The sequence below is a fragment of the Carassius carassius genome, chromosome 5, assembly GCF_963082965.1.
Source record: "Carassius carassius chromosome 5, fCarCar2.1, whole genome shotgun sequence".
Classification (NCBI taxonomy): Eukaryota; Metazoa; Chordata; class Actinopteri; order Cypriniformes; family Cyprinidae; genus Carassius; species Carassius carassius.
The window spans coordinates 38,244,606-38,265,450 of record NC_081759.1 but is presented as its reverse complement, the minus strand read 5'-3'; the positions used below and the strand labels follow the sequence as shown (position 1 = coordinate 38,265,450).

The 20,845-nt window shown below is 35.5% G+C and overlaps 1 protein-coding gene across 1 annotated transcript; it reads left to right on the top strand.

Annotated features, from left to right (window-relative positions):
• The first annotated feature begins 11,978 nt into the window (after positions 1 to 11,978).
• LOC132141561 (chemerin-like receptor 1) lies at positions 11,979 to 14,483 on the top strand. The gene is made up of 2 exons (XM_059551195.1): positions 11,979 to 12,070; positions 12,830 to 14,483. The coding sequence occupies exon 2, from the start codon at positions 12,840 to 12,842 to the stop codon at positions 13,833 to 13,835; it is 996 nt and encodes a 331-aa protein (XP_059407178.1). The 5' UTR covers positions 11,979 to 12,070; positions 12,830 to 12,839; the 3' UTR covers positions 13,836 to 14,483.
• Positions 14,484 to 20,845: the final 6,362 nt, after the last annotated feature.

The window sequence follows — 20,845 nt, the reverse complement described above, 5'->3', positions numbered from 1 at the left end:
TTCATAATGTGCATTGTAATACATTATATCTGGTTGTAAACTAGTATAACTAATATAATATAGTATATACTAATATAATATAAAATGCATAGTGTAACAATGCAGTGATAAGTGCTATAATGTATTAATTTTGGTTACAATTATTCATGAGACTGTACAAAGCATGCATTATAAGGTGCATTACAAGGCATAATTAATGCATAAAAAATAATTTTATAATGCATTATACATAAAGACTTTAAGTAAAATGTTACTGAAAAATATAATACTTTAGACTTTATAAAATAAATCTAATCTAAATCTAATATAATTAATAATATAATATAATATAATATAATATAATATAATATAATATAATATAATATAATATAATATAATATAATATAATATAATATAATATAATATAATATAATATAATATAATATAATATAATATCCAGCCAACAGTTGTACACTTGACTTCAGAGAGTTGCATCAATTACTTTTGTGTTCAGTTTTGTTTTTAGCACGCTTATGTTTTATATGGACTGGGATGGATTATTTTTCAAAAAATCTTTGTTTGTGTTCATCAGAAGAAAGAAAGTCAGATATATCTGGGACAGCATAATGATGACTAAAAGATAATTTTCCTTTTTGGGAGTATCAGCTTAAGGAATCATTAATGTGAAGGGTGTGTTAATAAAAACAATAATGTCCAAAAATACCTGAATTCTTCTTGCCTTGAATTCCTGAGTTGTCTCTCTCTCCATCTCATATAGTGCACTCAGTGGCCCATTAAATAATGAGATTTTATCTTGTTTTAAATGCATGATTTTATTGTTTCCACTGAACAAAACCCATACACAACTGGTCTGTGTTCACACATTTTTAATGTCAAGTTAAATAAATTTACTGAAATATGGTTATGAATATTTACCCTTTCACTGATATGCGGTGTTCACAAAAAATATAATGTATGTTTGTTTTTTTTTGTTTTTTTTTATCAGTTTGAGCATGTTCTTTCTTGTCGTTTTTGCACACATGACATCCACCCACAGTATATTGCTGAAGTTTCTGAATAGCACATAGAACATTCCATTTACAGCTTAGAATTACACCAATCAGTTTTAATGCTCCATCTGTGCTTAACAGAAGAGTAGGAGTGCCTGGAGAAGAAGTTCACTTGAGGCCACACAATCACATGCACAAGAACAAGAACAAAGAGCTTCTTCACTGATTTGTAACACTGCAGGGATGCAACTCTGTTTCATCTAGAAAAGATATGTTTAACCCAAAACACTTTATTTTGACAGTCCAAGACAATCAGTTAATAAAGGAATAGTTCCCCTCAAACATGAAAATTCTGTTATCATTTACTAACCCTCATGTTGTTTTAAACCTGTATGGTATTTTCTTATGTTGAACAAAAAGAAAATATTTTGAAGAATGCTGGTAATTTAAAAAGTATATTTTCCCCTACTATGGAAATCAATGGGGGCAACATCTTTGATTACCAGCATTGGACTACTGCTTTATGCTTTAGAAAAATTCAATAAGGATAAATTCCTTCAACAGAGTACTATTTTTAGAACATTCTTAAATTGAAATTTTCAGGTTACTGTAATTTAAAATACCCAAATAACCATGTCATCCTGTAAAATAATGTAAATTAGGGCTGGGCAGTATGACAGTATATCGTTACCACGGTACAAAGTGTCTCATTAGAGATTTAGCTATATAGTTTATTTCATGGTATGTAAACATATCTGCTTACCACAGAACTATTTATAAGTTATATACTCCAAAGAGTGAACAAACATGTATTGCTGAGAAAATTAAAAGTGGGATGTGCTAGAGTGCTCAATTACCAATGAAGTACTCAATGCAGTGCTCATGTGCTATGACATATAACCAAAGCACACTCTGCCTCTCAGACAGCATGTGATCATGAATTAAAGGGACAGAAGCCTAATTTAACTGCTGTGTCATTAATGTTAATCCAGTAACAAAAGACAAAATAGAAAATCAGTCACTACTGCTCACTACTGAATCACTTTTGGATCTTTAATAAGAATCAGTTCATAATTGATTCGTATAGATGCAGTATTTTAGTTATGCACTTATTCAGTTTCTGTAGTATTCTTATTTTATGTTGAATAAACTGCTATAGCTGAAAAAAGTTTATTTAATTTGTATCTATGTTCTGTTGTGCTTGTAATCTGCTTGTTTGTTCTCCGTTTTTTTCTGTTCTGTCTTTGTTCACAAAAAATAAAATAAAAATAACTATAGCTATATATGTGTGTGTGTGTGTGTGTGTGTGTGTGTGTGTGTGTGCGTGTGCGTATGTGTGCGTATGTGTGACCCTAGGCCACAAAACCAGTCTTAAGTCACTGAAGTATATTTGTAGCAATAGCCAAAAATACATTGTATGGGTCAAAATTATTATTTTTATGATATGCCAAAATTCATTAGGATATCAAGTAAAGAATATGTTCCATGATGATATTATGTAAATTTCCTACTGTAAATAACATGTTAAAACTTAATTTTTGATAAGTAATATGTATTTCTAAGAACTTCATTTTGACAACTTTAAAGGTGATTTTCTCAATATGTAGATTTTTTTGCATGTTACTATATCGTGAAATACATTTTCTCATACCATAAAATAAGATTACGGTCACATTGCTCACCACTAATATTAAAATTTATTTTAAAGGCCTGTTTTTTTTCTAATCATCACTGATCAAGCCATTGCTAATTTACATTCGGAAGATGCTACAGTACATGGCATGTATTTTTATCCCTTGGATTTAAACCCTCGACCTTGACTGTGCTGTGTCTTATTCTTCTGTTTTGAGCTGAAGGAATGCTGTAGTCTCAGACAGCTGTGGTCTCAAGGGTGTAATGAAACTTTTTCATGCACTACAAGAGTGGAAAAAGGACAAGTAATAATGAAAAGATCTAATTCAGGCTTTCATAATTGGATAAGAAACACACACAGCAACAAACCACACATTGAAAATACTTGTTACTGTAGTTACTTTGTTTTAAAAGTTAGCAGAGGCAGAATGCTGGCAATATAATGATCCGTGTTTGTTTTTTTATACTGTAATCATTTGCATTTATTTTTATACCTTCAGCAAGAAATTTTATTCATGTGCATAATATAAGCAAAATAAATCCTTTTGTTTGATACTGGTTTACATTGGATACAAGTCCCTAGAAACTGGTCAGAACTGTCCCCACAACATACTCAAAAACTCCTACAGTATGAGTGACACATTCACATATAAATAACACAGCAAGGCAACCAGAGGCAATAGCAAAGCCAGTAGAGTACACGGCATAGCAAAAAGACAAAACATTGTTAAATTACAGTCATATATTATTATACTTTATATTAATTATATAATGGTATAACAGTAATACTCACTCTCTCAAGAAAGTAACTCGTAGTCTTGAATGCAAATGGAGAAAAACTAACTTGGAAGTTTTTAAAATTGCATGGAAAAACAGTATGTCCAGCTATAGACAGGCTCTAAAAACTGCTAGGGCAGAGCATATCCACAAACTCATTGAAAATAACCAAAACAATCCAAGGTTTTTATATAGCACAGTGGCTAAATTAACAAATTACCAGACGCCACCTGATTCAAATATTCCACCAACGTTAAATAGTAATGACTTTATGAATTTCTTCACTGATAAAATAGATAACATTAGAAATACAATAGCGAATGTAGATTCTACAGTGTCTAACACTTCAGTTTCATCCATCGCACCCAAAGATAAACTGCAGTGCTTTACAAATATAGGACAGGAAGAGCTAAATAAACTTATCACTGTATCTAAACCAACAACATGTTTATTAGATCCTGTACCCACTAAATTACTAAAAGAGCTGTTACCTGTAGCCGAAGAACCGCTTCTCAATATCATTAACTCGTCGTTATCTTTAGGTCACGTCCCAAAACCATTCAAGCTGGCGGTTATCAAGCCTCTTATTAAGAAACCAAAACTAGATCCTAGTGTACTGGCAAATTATAGGCCTATTTCAAATCTTCCATTTATGTCTAAAATTTTAGAAAAAGTTGTGTCTGCTCAATTGAGCACCTTCCTGCATAAAAATGATCTGTATGAAGAATTTCAGTCAGGTTTTAGGCCCCACCATAGCACAGAAACTGCACTTGTTAAAATTACAAATGACCTGCTTCTTGCGTCAGATCAAGGCTGCATCTCATTTCTAGTTTAACTTGATCTTAGTGCTGCGTTCGACACCATAGATCATGATATACTCATAGATCGATTACAAAACTATACAGGTATTCAAGGGCAGGCTCTAAGATGGTTTAGATCCTACCTGTCCGATCGCTACCATTTTGTTTACTTAAATGGGGTGTCATCTCATTTATCATCAGTAAAATATGGAGTGCCACAAGGATCCGTCCTAGGTCCCCTTCTATTTTCAATATACATGTTGCCCCTTGGTAATATTATTAGAAAATACGGAATTAGCTTCCACTGTTATGCTGATGATACTCAGCTATATATCTCAACGAGACCAGATGAAACTTCCCAATTATCTAAGCTAACAGAGTGTGTTAAAAATGTAAAAGATTGGATGACAAATAATTTTCTCCAATTAAATTCGGATAAGACAGAGATATTAATTATTGGACCAAAAAACACCACACAAAATCTTGTAGATTACAATCTGCAACTAGACGGATGTACTGTTACTTCCTCTACAGTCAGAAATCTGGGTGTTATATTGGACAGCAATTTGTCTTTTGAAAATCATATTTCCAATGTTACAAAAACTGCATTCTTCCATCTTAGAAACATTGCCAAGCTACGAAACATGTTATCTGTTTCTGATGCAGAAAAGCTAGTTCATGCATTCATGACCTCTAGACTGGACTATTGTAATGCACTTCTAGGTGGTTGTCCTGCTTCGTCAATAAACAAGCTACAGGTAGTCCAAAATGCAGCAGCCAGAGTCCTTACCAGGTCAAGAAAATATGATCATATTACCCCAATTTTACAGTCTCTGCACTGGCTACCTATTAAGTTCCGTATCAGTTACAAACTATCATTACTTACCTATAAGGCCCTAAATGGTTTAGCTCCTGCGTACCTAACTAGCCTTCTACCACGCTACAACCCATCACGCACCCTAAGGTCACAAAACGCTGGACTTTTGGTAGTTCCGGATAGCAAAGTCCACTAAAGGAGGTAGAGCTTTTCACATTTGGCTCCCAAACTCTGGAATAGCCTTCCTGATAATGTTCTGGGTTCAGACACACTCTCTCTGTTTAAATCTAGATTAAAAACGCATCTCTTTCGCCAAGCGTTCAAATAATGTATCTCTTAGATTGTGACTGCAGTTGCATCTGCATTTTTATTCTTTAGCTTGGGTTAAACTAATTTTACTTTGTTGGATCAGCACCTATGCTAATGATGTCTCTATTTTGTTTCTATGTTTTGCCACGGGTAGGATTTACACAAGCTCCAGTCTGGATCCAGAACACCTGAGAAGAGATGATGCTGACCCTCAGAGGACCCCAGATGATCCTAACCTTGAATCAACAAACAGAACTAACAATTATTGCTACATGTGTGACTGCATCATATAATTACTATTAATTAATAATATTGATAGTTCATCATCTAGCTGACTACGTCTTGTATTATTATTATTATTTTTATTTTTCTAAAATCCTGTCAAACGTGCACAAACTACTAGCTACTACTAAATATTGTAGAAACATAATTTTCTGTAAAGTTGCTTTGTAACGAGTTGTATTGTAAAAAGCGCTATACAAATAAACTTGAATTGAATTGAATTGAATATTTTATTACACTCAAGTCATCTGAAAATATGGCTGCAGATACGAGATAGCAGTCTGATGCAGCATTGCCAAAGATGACAGTGAATATGTAAGGAATAATTGTCAACTTAAATTACTGAAAAATTCTGTCACATAACTGACCTAATTTAATGTAATTAAATTAATTAAAATAATGAATTATATATTGTGACCAGCATCTGCCGAATGTAAATTAGCAATGGCTGGATCAGTGATGATTTGAAAAAACCAGGCCTTTAAAATAGATTTGTAATATTAGTGGTGAGAGATGTGAGCAATGTGACCAAAATCTTATATTATGGTATGTGAAAATTTATTTCACGATATAATTACGATACTTCAGAATTACATTTTGGTTTATAACTAAAATACAATTTCTGTCATAATTTCTTCAAGTTAAATCCGACTTTTATTTTGACAGGACGTCGGGATGGTTTTGTAGTTTTACTTTCAGTTTTAGAAGACACTTTACAGTTGTTTGTGCTAGTACATGTGCACATGGGCTAGTTAAGTTTACTCTTTAAAAACACACGATTACTTTGCTGTAAGTGTTCTTTGAAATACTTAGGTATGAAATACTCCCTGCTCGGCAGAGGACTTATTTCATGTAAACAGGATTAGATTGCATCTTTTAAGCAGAATTGATATTTAAATTCTGTCCACTCCTACTACTACTATTTTATTACTAGAGTATCCTACTGATCCAGGAACAGTAATTTAAAATAATAATAATTAAACATTTTATTTAAAGATAATATAATAATTTTGTGTAGTCTTTCTATAGACAGCCAGTTTTACTCACTGAAAGATTTATTCATCATAAAATAACTACTTCATAATTATATTAGAGTCTTACACACAGATAATGTAGAGTCGTGCATTAATTTGAGTGATGACAGCTTTTATGGGAGTGCTTGATAAAGTGCAGGAGATGAAGAAAACATGATCTCTTGACTATGATATTGTAATATAATCAAAGGGGTATAGAAAAGTTTATGAAAGTGTCACTCCTTAATACAATAACTAAATATAGAAATATGTATAGTATTTTTATGTTGCATTAATCAGTATTTAGCACACCTTCCTAAGGAAAGTATATGGACCAGAAGATATTGCAATTACTGAATGATATTTAGACAGATTAAAGAAGTTCCACAAACATATGCAAACAAAATACTTGCTCTTGTGAAATCCAGCCACACTAATCATCAACAGCAGTTGCGTTCGAAGAACTGAATTAGCCAGATCCTGATAAGCGCAATGATATCTTGGATTTGACATTTCACCTCGGATATAATAAGGGACGTATGAAGAACGGGCCCCAGTTCTCTGTCCAACTTGTTCTTCCCCATATGAGTGGGGACAGCCATTTCTAAAATAAATTTATACAGTCAAATTTGAAGTTGAAGAACAGACATAGATTTAAAAAAAAAAAAACACGATCTCATCACAGTGTTAATTTGTCTGTCCAACTTTGAATCACTATCCAGAACAAATCCCAATTTATTTTTACATTAGATTTAATAAAACCAGTCAAAGAAGTTGCATATAAGCACTGCAGCACATCATGCTTTCAAGGGCCAAACACAATAACATCGGTTTATTTTCATTAAGCTTAAAACAATTTGCAGCAATCCAATTGTTAACATCGTGTAACCAAGCTAATAAAGTGTCAAGTGAATTTGAATTTAATTCACTCACGGGCAAATAAATCTTCATATCATCAGCGTAACAATGGAATGACACTTTATATTTTAAAGAAAGCCCCCAATGGTAGCATTTAAAGGGAGAAAAGAATTGGAGCAATAATTGAACCCTGTGGGACTCCTCAAGGCAGATGTAATCTTGAAGAATTACAGCCCCCAATATCAACAGAAAAAATCTGTACGTGAGATAAGATTTAAACCATTTGAGAAAACATTACCTATTAGGCCAACCCAGTGATCTAAGCAGTTGATTAACATCTCATGGTCCACCATATCAAACGCTGCACTAATGTCTAAACAGAATTAAAATAACATTATCGCCATTATCCAGTGAAACAAAGATGTAATTTAACACTTTGACCAACACTGTCTCAGTGCTGTCGCAGGACTTAAAGCCAGACTGAAATGGCTCATTAATTGAATTTACATTGATATGTGCTTGTAGCTTCTTAAATACCACTTTTTTCTAAGACCTTGGCTAAAAAGGTAAATTTGAGATCGGCCTAAAATAATAGAAGAACTGTAGCATATTTCAAATCTGCTGTACAGGTGGCAATTGTTAGTAAGGTTCAATACCATAGTCCCTACAGTAGCAACAATCTGCTTAAAAAGATAAGGTGGCATGACATCACCTTTAGATGAAGAAAGCTTTGAATGTACAATATCTACCAAAACTGGTAGGGTAATGAAATCAAATTCTCTCCATTCTGTGCTCCTACTCCTACTTGGGCAGTAAGAGGGCATGAGAAAAACCCTGAAAGCGCGTCACATGCCAAATGTGTTGATTTGTACACAAGTCATTCCAAAGGGAACAAACTTGGAAGGTGGTGGCTTCGGTGGTAGGTGAATCTAGTGTCTGTTGTGCAACAATTCTATTGCGTTTGTGTACTCTGTTTGTCATTGGGATACAGTAGTGATTTAATTAATTAATTAATTAATGTTATTGGCTGTTTTCACTATGAGGCTGCTTCAGCAGTCAGTAGTGATGGGATTTATGGCTCTTTGAGGGGATCCGGATCTTCGCGATCCGTTCCTTTCAAAGAGCCGTTCAAAAGAACGGCTCTTTTGGCTCTTTTTAAATATTTAGTCAGTTTTAAGAAGCCAGCTTGGGGGCATCTCAGTTTATCCTGGACACATGCGCGTAATTTGCACGGGGGTTACGGGGGTCATGACCCCCCCAAAAATCAGATCCAGCTAATATAACCCCCCCAATATCATCACATCATTCAGATTAAAATAGATATGAAATATTCAGAATGAATACTTTTGTTCATTTTCTTTATTAATTTCATTTGCCAGCAAGAAAGATAGTATCATATTTTAAATAATCTGTAATGTACCCCCCGCCCACCGCACCGATTTGGTATTACCAAAGTCTCTGGTATTACCCAACCCGCTTTCTGTACCAAGTTTGTTCACTATTTTGCGCAGTCGATGGGATGAATGGTTGGAGAAAGCTGACGGAAAGATGAAAAGGACACTGAAAGGCAGCCAGACAACGATTTTTTATTGTTTGTCGACACCAGCCAAAAAAAAAAGAAAAAAGAAAAAAAAAAGAAAAACGAAAAATCCTGACCAAACGGAGGTACCCTTAAGTTAGCTGTTAAGTTAGCTCAGCGTTTCTCAAAGTGTGGGGAATAGAAACATGACAAACAGGTTTTGTGCCCATCTTTTAAATTCCGTTATTTATTGACCATACACTCAAAACAAAGACACATTTAAATGTAAGCCTTGACGTTACTTAACCTCTTCACACGTAAGTTTAAAAGTATTTCAAGGCTACCGTTATTGATCGTAGTATCGCTTTATGGTTCCCATGGAGACGCGCCATTCATTGCATGTCACACCGTAGCCACAATAGTGCTGAATGACTGATGATCTGCTTTTATTTCCTTTTTTATTCAAAATTTCACAAATGTGTTAGCTATAGCAGGATATATCTGATATTCCGATTGTCAAATATGTGCAAGTGGATGTGTTTTGTTGTTCAAACACCTTTATAACGATCGCATTACTTGAGCTGTATGCGCAACGTATTTTAGGTATCTATCTTATTAAAATACCTAAAAAAATACGTACATTATTAGGAATTTACCACCTCTGGTTCAATTTGAGATTATTTTTATTTTTGTTTGTTTGTTTGTTTTTTTGTTGTTCTTTTTGCATGGATTTTGCAAAGTGTCAAAATGAATCAAAGCACAACTAGGTTAATGTTAGTCCACACTTGTATTGATGTTATCAGAAGCTAAATGCAAACACAATTATTATTATTTTTTAATCTAATTTTGAGTCTTATTTCATGCAAAGTGATAATATAATTGCACTTTCATTTTCTTTATTTGAAATTTTTTAATGCTGTTATTTGATGTTAAGTTTTTAAAATGTGATGTTAATAAAATACATTTTAACAGTTAAACTTAAAGCCTAGTTTATTAACATTTTGTTGGGGTGATTGGGGACAGGTGGGGCTCGGAACCCTTTCCTACCTCTGAAGTGGGGAATGGCAGAAAAGTTTGAGAAACACTGAGTTAGCTGATGATTTGTTTTGTTGACTGGAGTTGGCTGGCTAGATGTTCGTTTGCCAGTGTCCTATGAGGTAAAGCCAGAGGGTGCCAGGGACTGTGTAGAACCAATGTCACTAAATTGTAACTGCTGTTTGCTCCAATACAGTCACCCGTTTTGGGGGGGGATTGCATAATTAAATTATGCAAATTAGCATGTTACCTTTTACACAAGAAAATAATACAATAAATTAATAAATAAATAAATATGCCGCGAGTTTAACCCCCCCAATGGTACACCCAAAGTTACGCCCTTGCCTGGACATAATTACTGGGAGGAATGATGAGGTGAGATTTGTAGCCAAATAATTAAAACTCAGATATCACACACCAATATCTGAGTTTGAATTATTCTGAAATATTGATTATTACCTCATTTGTCATGTGTGGACTATATTCCATAGGGTTGCACAAATCCCTCTGCTTAGACAGTGACATCACTATTTTGGATTTACCTTTAGTACAAAGTGTGTGTGTGTGTGTGTAAAGCTATGTTGACTTATGTTATTCATACAATACCTACTCACGAATAAACATCAAAAACAAAGCCAGCTGCAATGAATTTCTGTGCAAAACAGCTTTTACTACAAACACTTTCACACAAGAACATTGTTATCACACAAGAACATTTTGATAGAAAACAAAAAATATTTAAAGTAGATAAAATTAGAATAAATAAAATGGAAATGTCTACATACTACATACTATTACTACTGTAAACTTTGCAAATAGGACATCAGCCCCTTCAAGTCAATGAACAATAACAAAGTGAGCTGCAATGAACATGCGCAACTAATAACTAATATCATCACGCTATAAAGGGTTTGCCTGCGCTGGGTGCGCCCCTCCCCCTATAACTGTTCTGTCTCGCGGAGGAGCTCATTTGTGTGCATCTGTGTGAAATACGCATAGGAAAAAAGAACGACAGAAAGAACGGCTCCCCTCCAGCCGCGACTCGGCTCCCATCGTTCATGTTTATGAGCCGTTCAAAAGAATCGGTTCGTTCGCGAACGTCACAACTCTAGCAGTCAGCACCAAGCTTCATACACACCCCGCATCTAGTGTCAATGGCGACGCCCCCTTCAACCTTGCAGAAATCAAGGATTTGCTTTTTTAGGAAATCGGTTTCCACACACACGTCTTCTTTGAGTTTGTGTCAAGTGCACATTGTGGTTCTCGCTACTCATGCGGTACACGCTATAAAAGGTTTATTTTCCATGTTAATCAGAGAGTTTGATAAGAGTCGCGACACAAGACAAGCAAAAGGATTCTGTGGCTCTCGGTTTCTGCGACGACTGGACAACCATAGATGGGGACAACTGCATACAGCTTATGTTCTGTCTCGTCTCGTCTCGTCTCGTCTCGTGTGAACTGACAGATCATTTGTCGCCGGAATCTTATCACGTCGCGGTTAGGACACGGTGTAAAGGTAATTTAGATCATTGCAGTCCTCACACATTGATAAGCACGTGTTAAAGCGCTCTTGAAATCTAACCAAGTGAAGCTACTGGAATGTTTTAATAAATGAAATCTGGTTGTGGTGTTAACATGTGACTTGTTTATGTAGGTGCAATTTTCTTTTAATATTAGAATCACAAACTTAAATGTGTACTTTTCATCCTCTTTACAAACAATCTTTTAAACGTGGTTGCATTTAGAAAAATAAAACTTGTTTCCACATGTGGTTGTGTGACTAATTTAGTCGTTGTATAGAATATGTAATATATATAAAACACCTAACTTCAATCCGGCAGGTGCAGTTAAAACCTTTGGACTTTGTCCAGAACCAAAGATGTGATGCAGCTCAAATTGCAGCTGACGAAAACTAATTTGCTGAGAGATAAAAAAAATTTTTTTCAGTGCCACGTATTTTACTTTCATATTCAGTACACCGTTCTCGCAGATAGTCACAGATTTCTGATTTTACTCATTCTGCCGTTTTGCTGCCAAAGGTAAGAGGATTTTGCAGAAAATATACATGAAGCAAAGCATTTGGACCAAATAAGGAATCATGGTAATAATTCATTACAATATTTTCAAGTAACTTGATTTTAAATGTAAATTATGTGTGCAAAAATGTACAATACGATTAAAAAAACAGTGTTGTTTTCCAGATGTTGCTGTTTTGTCACTTTAATTCTGATCATGTTTTTCCATGTTTGCTTTTATGTTTAATTTAATTAATGTTAAATTAAGATATTTTTTCTGTGATATATATGAATTTATTATTGTCTTACTATTAAGTATTTAATGTTTTGCACAAATTATAATGTAAGGTGTTTTAATATATTGGTCACCAACGAAAGTGCCAGATTTCAATGTCAATGACTAACATAAGAAATAAGAAAAGGGACAGTTCACTCAAAAATACAATTCTCTAATTTATTCTCTAAGCCTGGTGTTTATTTTTCTGTTGGACAAAATAAAAAAATAAAAAATAAAAAAGGTTAGAATAATGGTCACAGCTCTTTTCCATTAAAAAAAGTTCACAATGACCTCTTTTGTAAAACTTTTTTTTTTTTTTTGCCTGCACTATTCTTTTAACAATAGTATCCTATTCAGTGTCCAGGAAGGGGCAGGTTATAGAATAGGTGACACACACACACACACACACATATAAATATATATCTAAGAACTGAACAGAACATATCCGTTCCTGGGCAGCATATTATTCAGAGTGAAACATTTTAATCTATATCTTTTTGTTTCAGACTTTACAAAATGTCTGGAGAAGACAATTCCACAGACTATGATACTATCATTGCAGAAATTGAAAGCAGGGAGAATGCAACCAAGCAGTACCAACATGTGATCAGGATGATTTACTTGATTACATATTCTGTTGTCTTGATCCTCGGTGTCACCCTCAACTTCATCGTCATTATCATCAGCTGCCTGAAAAACAAGAAATCGCCAACGGTTTCCACTTGGATTACGGCTTTGGCTGTAACACACTTAGTCTCCAGTGCATTTATTGTTTATCAGCTCCTGTATGCTTACAATAAATTTGTATGGAATTATGGAAATGCAAGTTGCAAGCTGTCATCCTATATCACCTATGGCAGTATGTTCTCCACAGCAGCCATGCTGAGTCTCTGGAGCATTAGTTCTGCTTTTTTAAAAATTGACTGCATGAATCTTTGCAAGAACTGTAACATCATTCTGATTTCATTATCCTGGGCTATTGCAGCAATCTTGGCATGTCCTTCACTGTATTCCAGAGAGGTCCGATCTTCTCAGTGCATTGATGATTATGACTTGGACGAATTGAAAACTACTCAAGAGGGCATTGCCAGGCTGAAGGCAGTCGTTATCATGAGATTTCTCATCGGGCTTCTTGCGCCAGCTTTGGTAATGTTTCTCAGCTGTTTGATGTCAGCTCATAGAAAATGTAAAGACTGCAAGGAGCAGGCACAGATCATCTGTGCTATAAAGATTGCCTTTTTTGTGTTCTGGGGGCCTCAGATCTTCTTAACCATGCTTCAAGCCACTGTTACCAACAGCCTGGATCCAAGTTTGTTGAAATATGGACTTCCAGTAGCTACTGCACTAGCCACAGCCCACTCTTTAATCAGCCCGGTCATCTATTTGTTTTTGGGATGCAGTATTAAAATGAAGTGGATGGAACATGACTCAGGTCAGTGCGAAATGATGCTTGATCGAGGGATACCACTGTTGCCTTGCACCAATAAGGTCCCCAGATCAAGCCCCAAATAAGCCAGGAGGACTGTCTGTGTGGAGTTTCTCAGAGGTGAATTGGAGACACAAACTTTTCTGTGTAGTGAATGAGAAAGAGTGTTCACCTGTGATGGAATCTAGCAGTGTTTTCTCCACCCTTGGACCAACATCCCTGTGACCCTACTGAGGATAAGCAGTTTGAAGAATGGATGGCTGACCCAGATCACAACAATGAACTGATGTGCTTAGAAAATGCTGCCCATGAATTGTACACAGGTATTAAAGATCGATGTAGCAATTCTAAAATACATCAGCAAGGACTGTTAAATATACACCATGTCCACAAAATGCATGCCAGCATTTTCTCTACTCAAACTGACAAGTGGAACATTTCTTTTAACTCCTAATCCAAACTCTGAAAACATAAAAAAAGAAGGGCCCTGTATGGTCCAAATTAATGCTCGCTTTCAAGTAAAATTCAGATTTTGTTGATACACTGCATCGCATGTAGGGCATGCTACAGAAACACTAAACCACTAACTACTGTATTATGAATATCAACCTTATAGAGGAACATTTGACGCTGTTTTTTATTGATGGTGTGTCACATTATTGTTGCTGTTTTGTCATAATACTGTAATGTTTAGTTTATTATAGATGTAAGAATGTGTAAGTATTTGACTGTAGTCTATAGTTGCAGTGTAATTCTTACTTATTAGTTATGAAGCCCTGAATGGTTTAGGTCGTCAGTACTTGGTGAGCTCTTAGCGCATTATATTCCTTCTAAAAAATCTGGTTCAGTATCTAGAATCTGAAAATCAACTCTTAATAAACCAACTCTAATAAAATCTTTTTTCCTATTTCTGTACCAGTCTTCCTAGCACAGACACACTCTGTCAGTTTAAATTTAGTTTAAAGACTCATCTCTACCATGTGGCATACACGTAACGCACTTATCATATTCTGTAATACAAATCACTTAAAGGATATTTAGGCTGCATTAATTAGGTCAACCAGAACTGGAAATACTTGTTAGATTTTAAGAAGAATGTCATGTACATTATTATTATTATTATTATTTTTTTTTTTTACTTTTTTTGATAGAACACACAAATAATACATTACAACAAAAGAAAGAAAATCTATTAAACCACTGCCTTCCCAGAACCTCCCCCCATCCCACACCTGTCCCATCGCACCCCAGGACCCAAATAAATACAAAAGTAAAACAATATAAGATTAAATAAATATATATAAAAAAGATACAAACAGAATTGGTAATAATATTAACAACAGAATCTTTTGATTAAATGACCAAAATCTTAGAGACTATGGAAATCCAGTTCCAAATAGAGTCGCAGGTTTTGCGTGGTTATTCCATGCAGGAGACAGTTCCAGAGATAGTATTTTCAAAAATTCAGTGCTTAGCAGAAAGGTAATCAGGGGGTCTCCAGCAATAGTTATTTATTTGCCGCAGTCAAAGCTGCTAGCCAAAATTTCTGTTCTTTCTCACTTACAGAAAATTGAGAATTATCATTAAATAACAGGATCTTTGGGAAAACTAATCTTGATAACCTTGTATAAAACATCTGATAACCACGCTCTAGCTTTAGGGAAATTATCTGTATTAAGATTTGAAAAGCAAAGGTAAAAAATTGGTGCATTTTGAATCGATTGCACTACTGGGTGAATTTGAATATTATTAACCCAAGGAACATTTTGATGTTTTAATGTAGAACGATGTTGAAAAAATAGAAAAAAAGTGCTACAGGAAATGTTAAATCTTGAAAATCTAAAATAGATTTCTCTCCATTCATATCATTTAATGTTTGAATATCTTTTGTAGCCCAAGTTGGCTGTACAAATGGTTGTCCACCAGAAAGCAGATTCAGATTGTTAGGAAGCAAACGTTGCAAGTCAGTTATAAATAATAAAGTGTCATCTGCATATTAGGAAATATAATGGCTTGATGCGCCTAACCAAATTGGTGTAATAAGACTGCACTGTCTATACTGTGCCAGGTTTTCTATTGATGAAATGAACAAAAGGGGGGAAAGTGGACCACCCTGCTTTGTACCTCTATGACTATTAAACCTATCTGAGATGAGTCCACCAATCAGAGGTGGAAGTAAGTCACACATGTACAAGTCACAAGTTTCAAGTCTTAACTTTCAAGTCTCAAGCAAGTCCAAATCAATTTTTGTGAGAATAAAGCAATTCAAGACAAGTCGTAGCTTGGGTCAAGCAAGTTACTGTCAAGTCATACAAATGTTTGATGATTTAACTGAATTTATATATTAAAATAACTTAGTGTAAAAATACAGTAGTTATGGACTATGGGAATTTTATTTGCAACAAAACAAAATTGCAATATGCATTTCTACTCAAAAAGTGTCCACGTACAGCTGAGTTTTTAAAACAATAACAATGTAATTTTAAAAATGAAAACTACATAGCCTAAGATGTTAATGTAACCGAAATTAGTAACATTAAGAGATGAAAAGTATGTAGGCACAGCTGTTTCAATATGCCTCAAATATTGAAGAAAACCATAAAAAAGTATTAAGCAATTCACGTAAAATGGTTTCTATGCCACCAAATGGCATTCTTCAAACTGGCATGACCGTTATGGGACATTGACACATGTCAATGTCACCTTTATTTATATAGCGCTTTAAACAAAATACATTGCGTCAAAGCAACTGAACAACATTCATTAGGAAAACAGTGTCAATAATGCAAAAATGAGAGTTAAAGGCAGTTCATCATTGGATTCAGTTATGTCATCTCTGTTCAGTTAAATAGTGTCTGTGCATTTATTTGCAATCAAGTCAACGATATCGCTGTAGATGAAGTGTCCCCAACTAAGCAAGCCAGAGGCGACAGCGGCAAGGAACCGAAACTCCATCGGTGACAGAATGGAGAAAAAAACCTTGGGAGAAACCAGGCTCAGTTGGGGGGCCAGTTCTCCTCTGACCAGACGAAACCAGTAGTTCAATTCCAGGCTGCAGCAAAGTCAGATTGTGCAGAAGAATCATCTGTTTCCTGTGGTCTTGTCCTGGTGCTCCTCTGAGACAAGGTCTTTACAGGGGATCTGTATCTGGGGCTCTAGTTGTCCTGGTCTCCGCTGTCTTTCAGGGGTGTAGAGGTCCTTTCTAGGTGCTGATCCACCATCTGGTCTGGATACGTACTGGATCCGGGTGACTGCAGTGACCCTCTGATCTGGACACAGACTGGATCTGGTGGCCACGGTGACCTCGGAACAAGAGAGAAACAGACAAATATTAGCGTAGATGCCATTCTTCTAATGATGTAGCAAGTACATAGGTTGTTATGGGAAGTGTTTCTGGTTCCGGTTTACCTAATTAATGCAGCCTAAAAATCCTTTAACGGATTTGGATAATAAAAGCATATTAGTATGTTATGTGTATGCCAGGTTAAAGAGATGGGTCTTTAATCTAGATTTAAACTGCAAGAGTGTGTCTGCCTCCCGAACATATGCCTATGACACATATTTAATGACACATCATTAAAGGGATACTGCACCCTAAAATGAAAATGTTGTCATTAATCATTAATCATTTCAGAATACTCTTTCTGCCATCAGTGTTTCAACCGTAACGTTATAAAGCGAGGAGAACACTTTTTGTACATGAAGAAAACTAAAATAACAACTTTATTCAACAAGCCGTCTCCTCTGTGTTACTCCACATCACCGTAGCACCATTTTGGAGAATATGAGCTGAATGCAGCTTGTCACTTCATACATTTTTTTACGGGTTTGGAACAATCATGGGGTTACGTGATTAATGACAATTTTCATTTTGGGGTGGAGTATCCCTTTAAGTTAGACCCTTCCTTTTTAACAAAAGAATAACATCAACAGAAAATATTAATAATTGAATCCCACAAACCTTGCACCTGTTTATAATGTACATTATTAATCTGTGTGTGTGTGTGTGTGTGTGTGTGTGTGAGTGAGAAAGAGAGAGAGAAAGAGAGAGGAGAGAGTGAGAGGGGTGATTTGAGTGAGTGTGATTTATTAATATATATATATATTTTTTTTCTGTATGCATTGTTGGGTTGTTGGGTTCACAACTGTATGATCAGAGTGAGTGCAAGGAGTAGGCTTGGTCTGCTTCCATCTATATAGTATTTATGTTTTGTAATATGCATTAGATATCCTGCTCTTCTGCTGAGCAAATCATTGAGTGCAGCCCTTTCAACATTTAACTTGTGCAGTGTAATAATGGAAAAGTTGTAATCTAATTCCCTTTCTAAGTCCCCACATCTTCTTTCTAATACTGAAGTTTGTTCAGAAAATTTATTTTTAAGTCTAGCAGAAAAGGAAATGGCTTTGTTCCTTAAAAAGCCTTTGATAGATGCACATAGAATATCATAATTGGACACTGGGTTTTGATTTAATCTGATAAATTCAGTCAGTTCTGCACTCAGTTGAAAAAGGAAGTCCTCATTTTGTAGAAAGCAGAGAATTAAATCTCCATCATGACGGTTTACAGGATGTCTTGATCAGCATCACATAGGTCTAGATCTCAGTGCTGCAACAGACTGAGACTGTTACTGAAACTGAAGGATTGGAACGATCCAAAACTTTGTCAAACACAGCATTCATGTCAAATACAATGTTGATTGAATAACCATGATGAGATAAAAGTGTTTTCAAAACTTGTGGAAAAAAGGAGATGTCATATGAGTTTGGGGTGTATATATATATATATTAACAGATGCATACCTTTTTCCTTCAGTTAAAGCACAGCAATAAGCAACCCGACCATCATCATCAGAGCCTTTGTGTTCAATAATAGAATTAGAATTACGTATAAAAATAATTGTCACCCCTTGCTTTTTAGAATTACATCTGGATGATAAAATTAGAATATGATGCCTGTTTTGCATTCTTTGGGTGTCGATAGCGGTAAGGTGGGTTTCTTGAAGAAACACTACATCGATTTTCTTTCTGAGCATACTGTAAGATCTAAAACCCATGTACGAAGGGCTGGACTGGTAATCTGGCATACCGGGGCAAATGCCCGGTGGGCCAACGCACTTGGAGGCCGGTCGATATAATATGATTTAAAAAAAAAAAATTCTTACACGTCATTTCATATTTGTCAAGTCGAAAGCCGTATTCATGTTTTCTTAATTTATATATTTTTTTGCTGGCTATTATAACCAATGACCACTAGGTTAAGCAAGGCTCAGTCTGGGGATTCATGTGTAAATGTGTAAATTCATTGTGTAAACAATGTAATTAACCTCAACAAGGTCTTATCACATTTAGAACATTTAAATTCTCATACTGCTTTTTTGCTAGAGACCCACTTAAAAAACCCAGATCATACCAGACTTTGTAAGAAATGTCAAGTATTTCATTCTAAATTTCTCAGTAAATCTAGAGCGCTGGCAATTATTATCAATAAATGTATAACATTTTCTCCATCAAAAACTTTAGATGATTCCGGTGGTAGATATATTTTTGTTTCAGGCCTTCTTTATGGTTTAACAGTGACTCTTGCAAATATATACACACCAAATTATGATGAAAATTTTATCCAGAAAATATTTTCTTTACTGCCCGACTTAAACTCACACTATCTCATTATAGGAGGTGATTTTAATTGTTCTCTGAACCCTTCTCTAGATCGTTCATAGACTCAAACTTCAATTTGATTTTAATATATTATCATCCCATTAGGCTGAAAAGTAATTGCTGAAGGCCAAACATGCATTTTTTGAACATGGTGACAAGCCAAGTAAACTTCTTGCTCTTCAGTTAAAGGAAAAGTCAGCTCAAAATGTAATATCTAAGATTCGGTCCTCCGATGGCCATTTGATCACTGACCCTGTTAGTAAACACTTTAAAGATTACTACTCTTTGTTATACAAGTCAGAACCCCCCACAGATAGGTCCCTTATTAAAAAAATTCTTTGAACCATTACCCATACCTACAATAACAAACGCAATGAGAAAAAAGCTAGAATTACCTTTTTCCGCAGAGGAGATAGTACTAGCAATTGAGAGCATGCAGACTGGCAAGACCCCTGGGCCGGACGGGTTTCCTGTTGAATTTTTTAAGAAGTTTTCTCAAAAACTTAAAACACCACTCCTAAACATGCTGTTAGCCTCACTCAATAATGGTTGCCTGCCTCAAACCCTCCGTCAATCTTGTATTTCTTTGATTTTGAAAAAAGACAAAGACCCGCACGAATGTGGCTCGTACAGGCCAATTAGTCTTCTGAATGTAGATTTAAAGATTCTGGCTGAAATTCTCGCAAAGCGTCTTGAATCAGTTTTACCAGCAGTCATACACAGTGACCAAACTGGGTTTATTAAAAATAGATTACTGTCTCATAACATTAGAAGGGCATATAATATAATTTATTCCTCTAACTCTCAGGTGGGAATTTATTCCTCTAACTCTCAGGTGGGAAGTCGTGGTCTAATGGTTAGAGAGTCGGACTCCCAATCAAAGGGTTGTGAGTTTGAGTCTCGGGCCGGCAGGAATTGTGGGTGGGGGGAGTGTATGTACAGTTCTCTCTCCAACTTCAATACCATGACTTAGGTGCCCTTGAGCAAGGCACTGAACCCCCAACTGCTCCCCGGGTTCTGCAGCATAAATGGCTGCCCACTGCTCTGGGTGTGTGTTCACAGTGTGTGTGTGTTCACTGCTCTGTGTGTGTGTTCACTTCGGATGGGTTAAATGCAGAGCATGAATTCTGAGTATGGGTCACCACACTTGAATTTGAACACCTGAATGTCACTTCACTCATCCATCAGAGGCTCTTCTTCTGCTTGATGTGGAGAAAGCCTTTGATCGGGTGGAATGGGATTACCTTTTCTATGTATTACAGAAATTCGGCTTAGGCCACACGTTCATATCCTGGATAAAACTTTTATATTCTTCCCCAGTATGCTCTGTTCGGGCCAGTGGTGTATCCTCCTCTATTTTCCCCTTAAAACGTGGCACTAGACAAGGCTGCCCTCTTTCACCTTTTTTTGCATTGGTAATTGAACCATTGGCAATTGC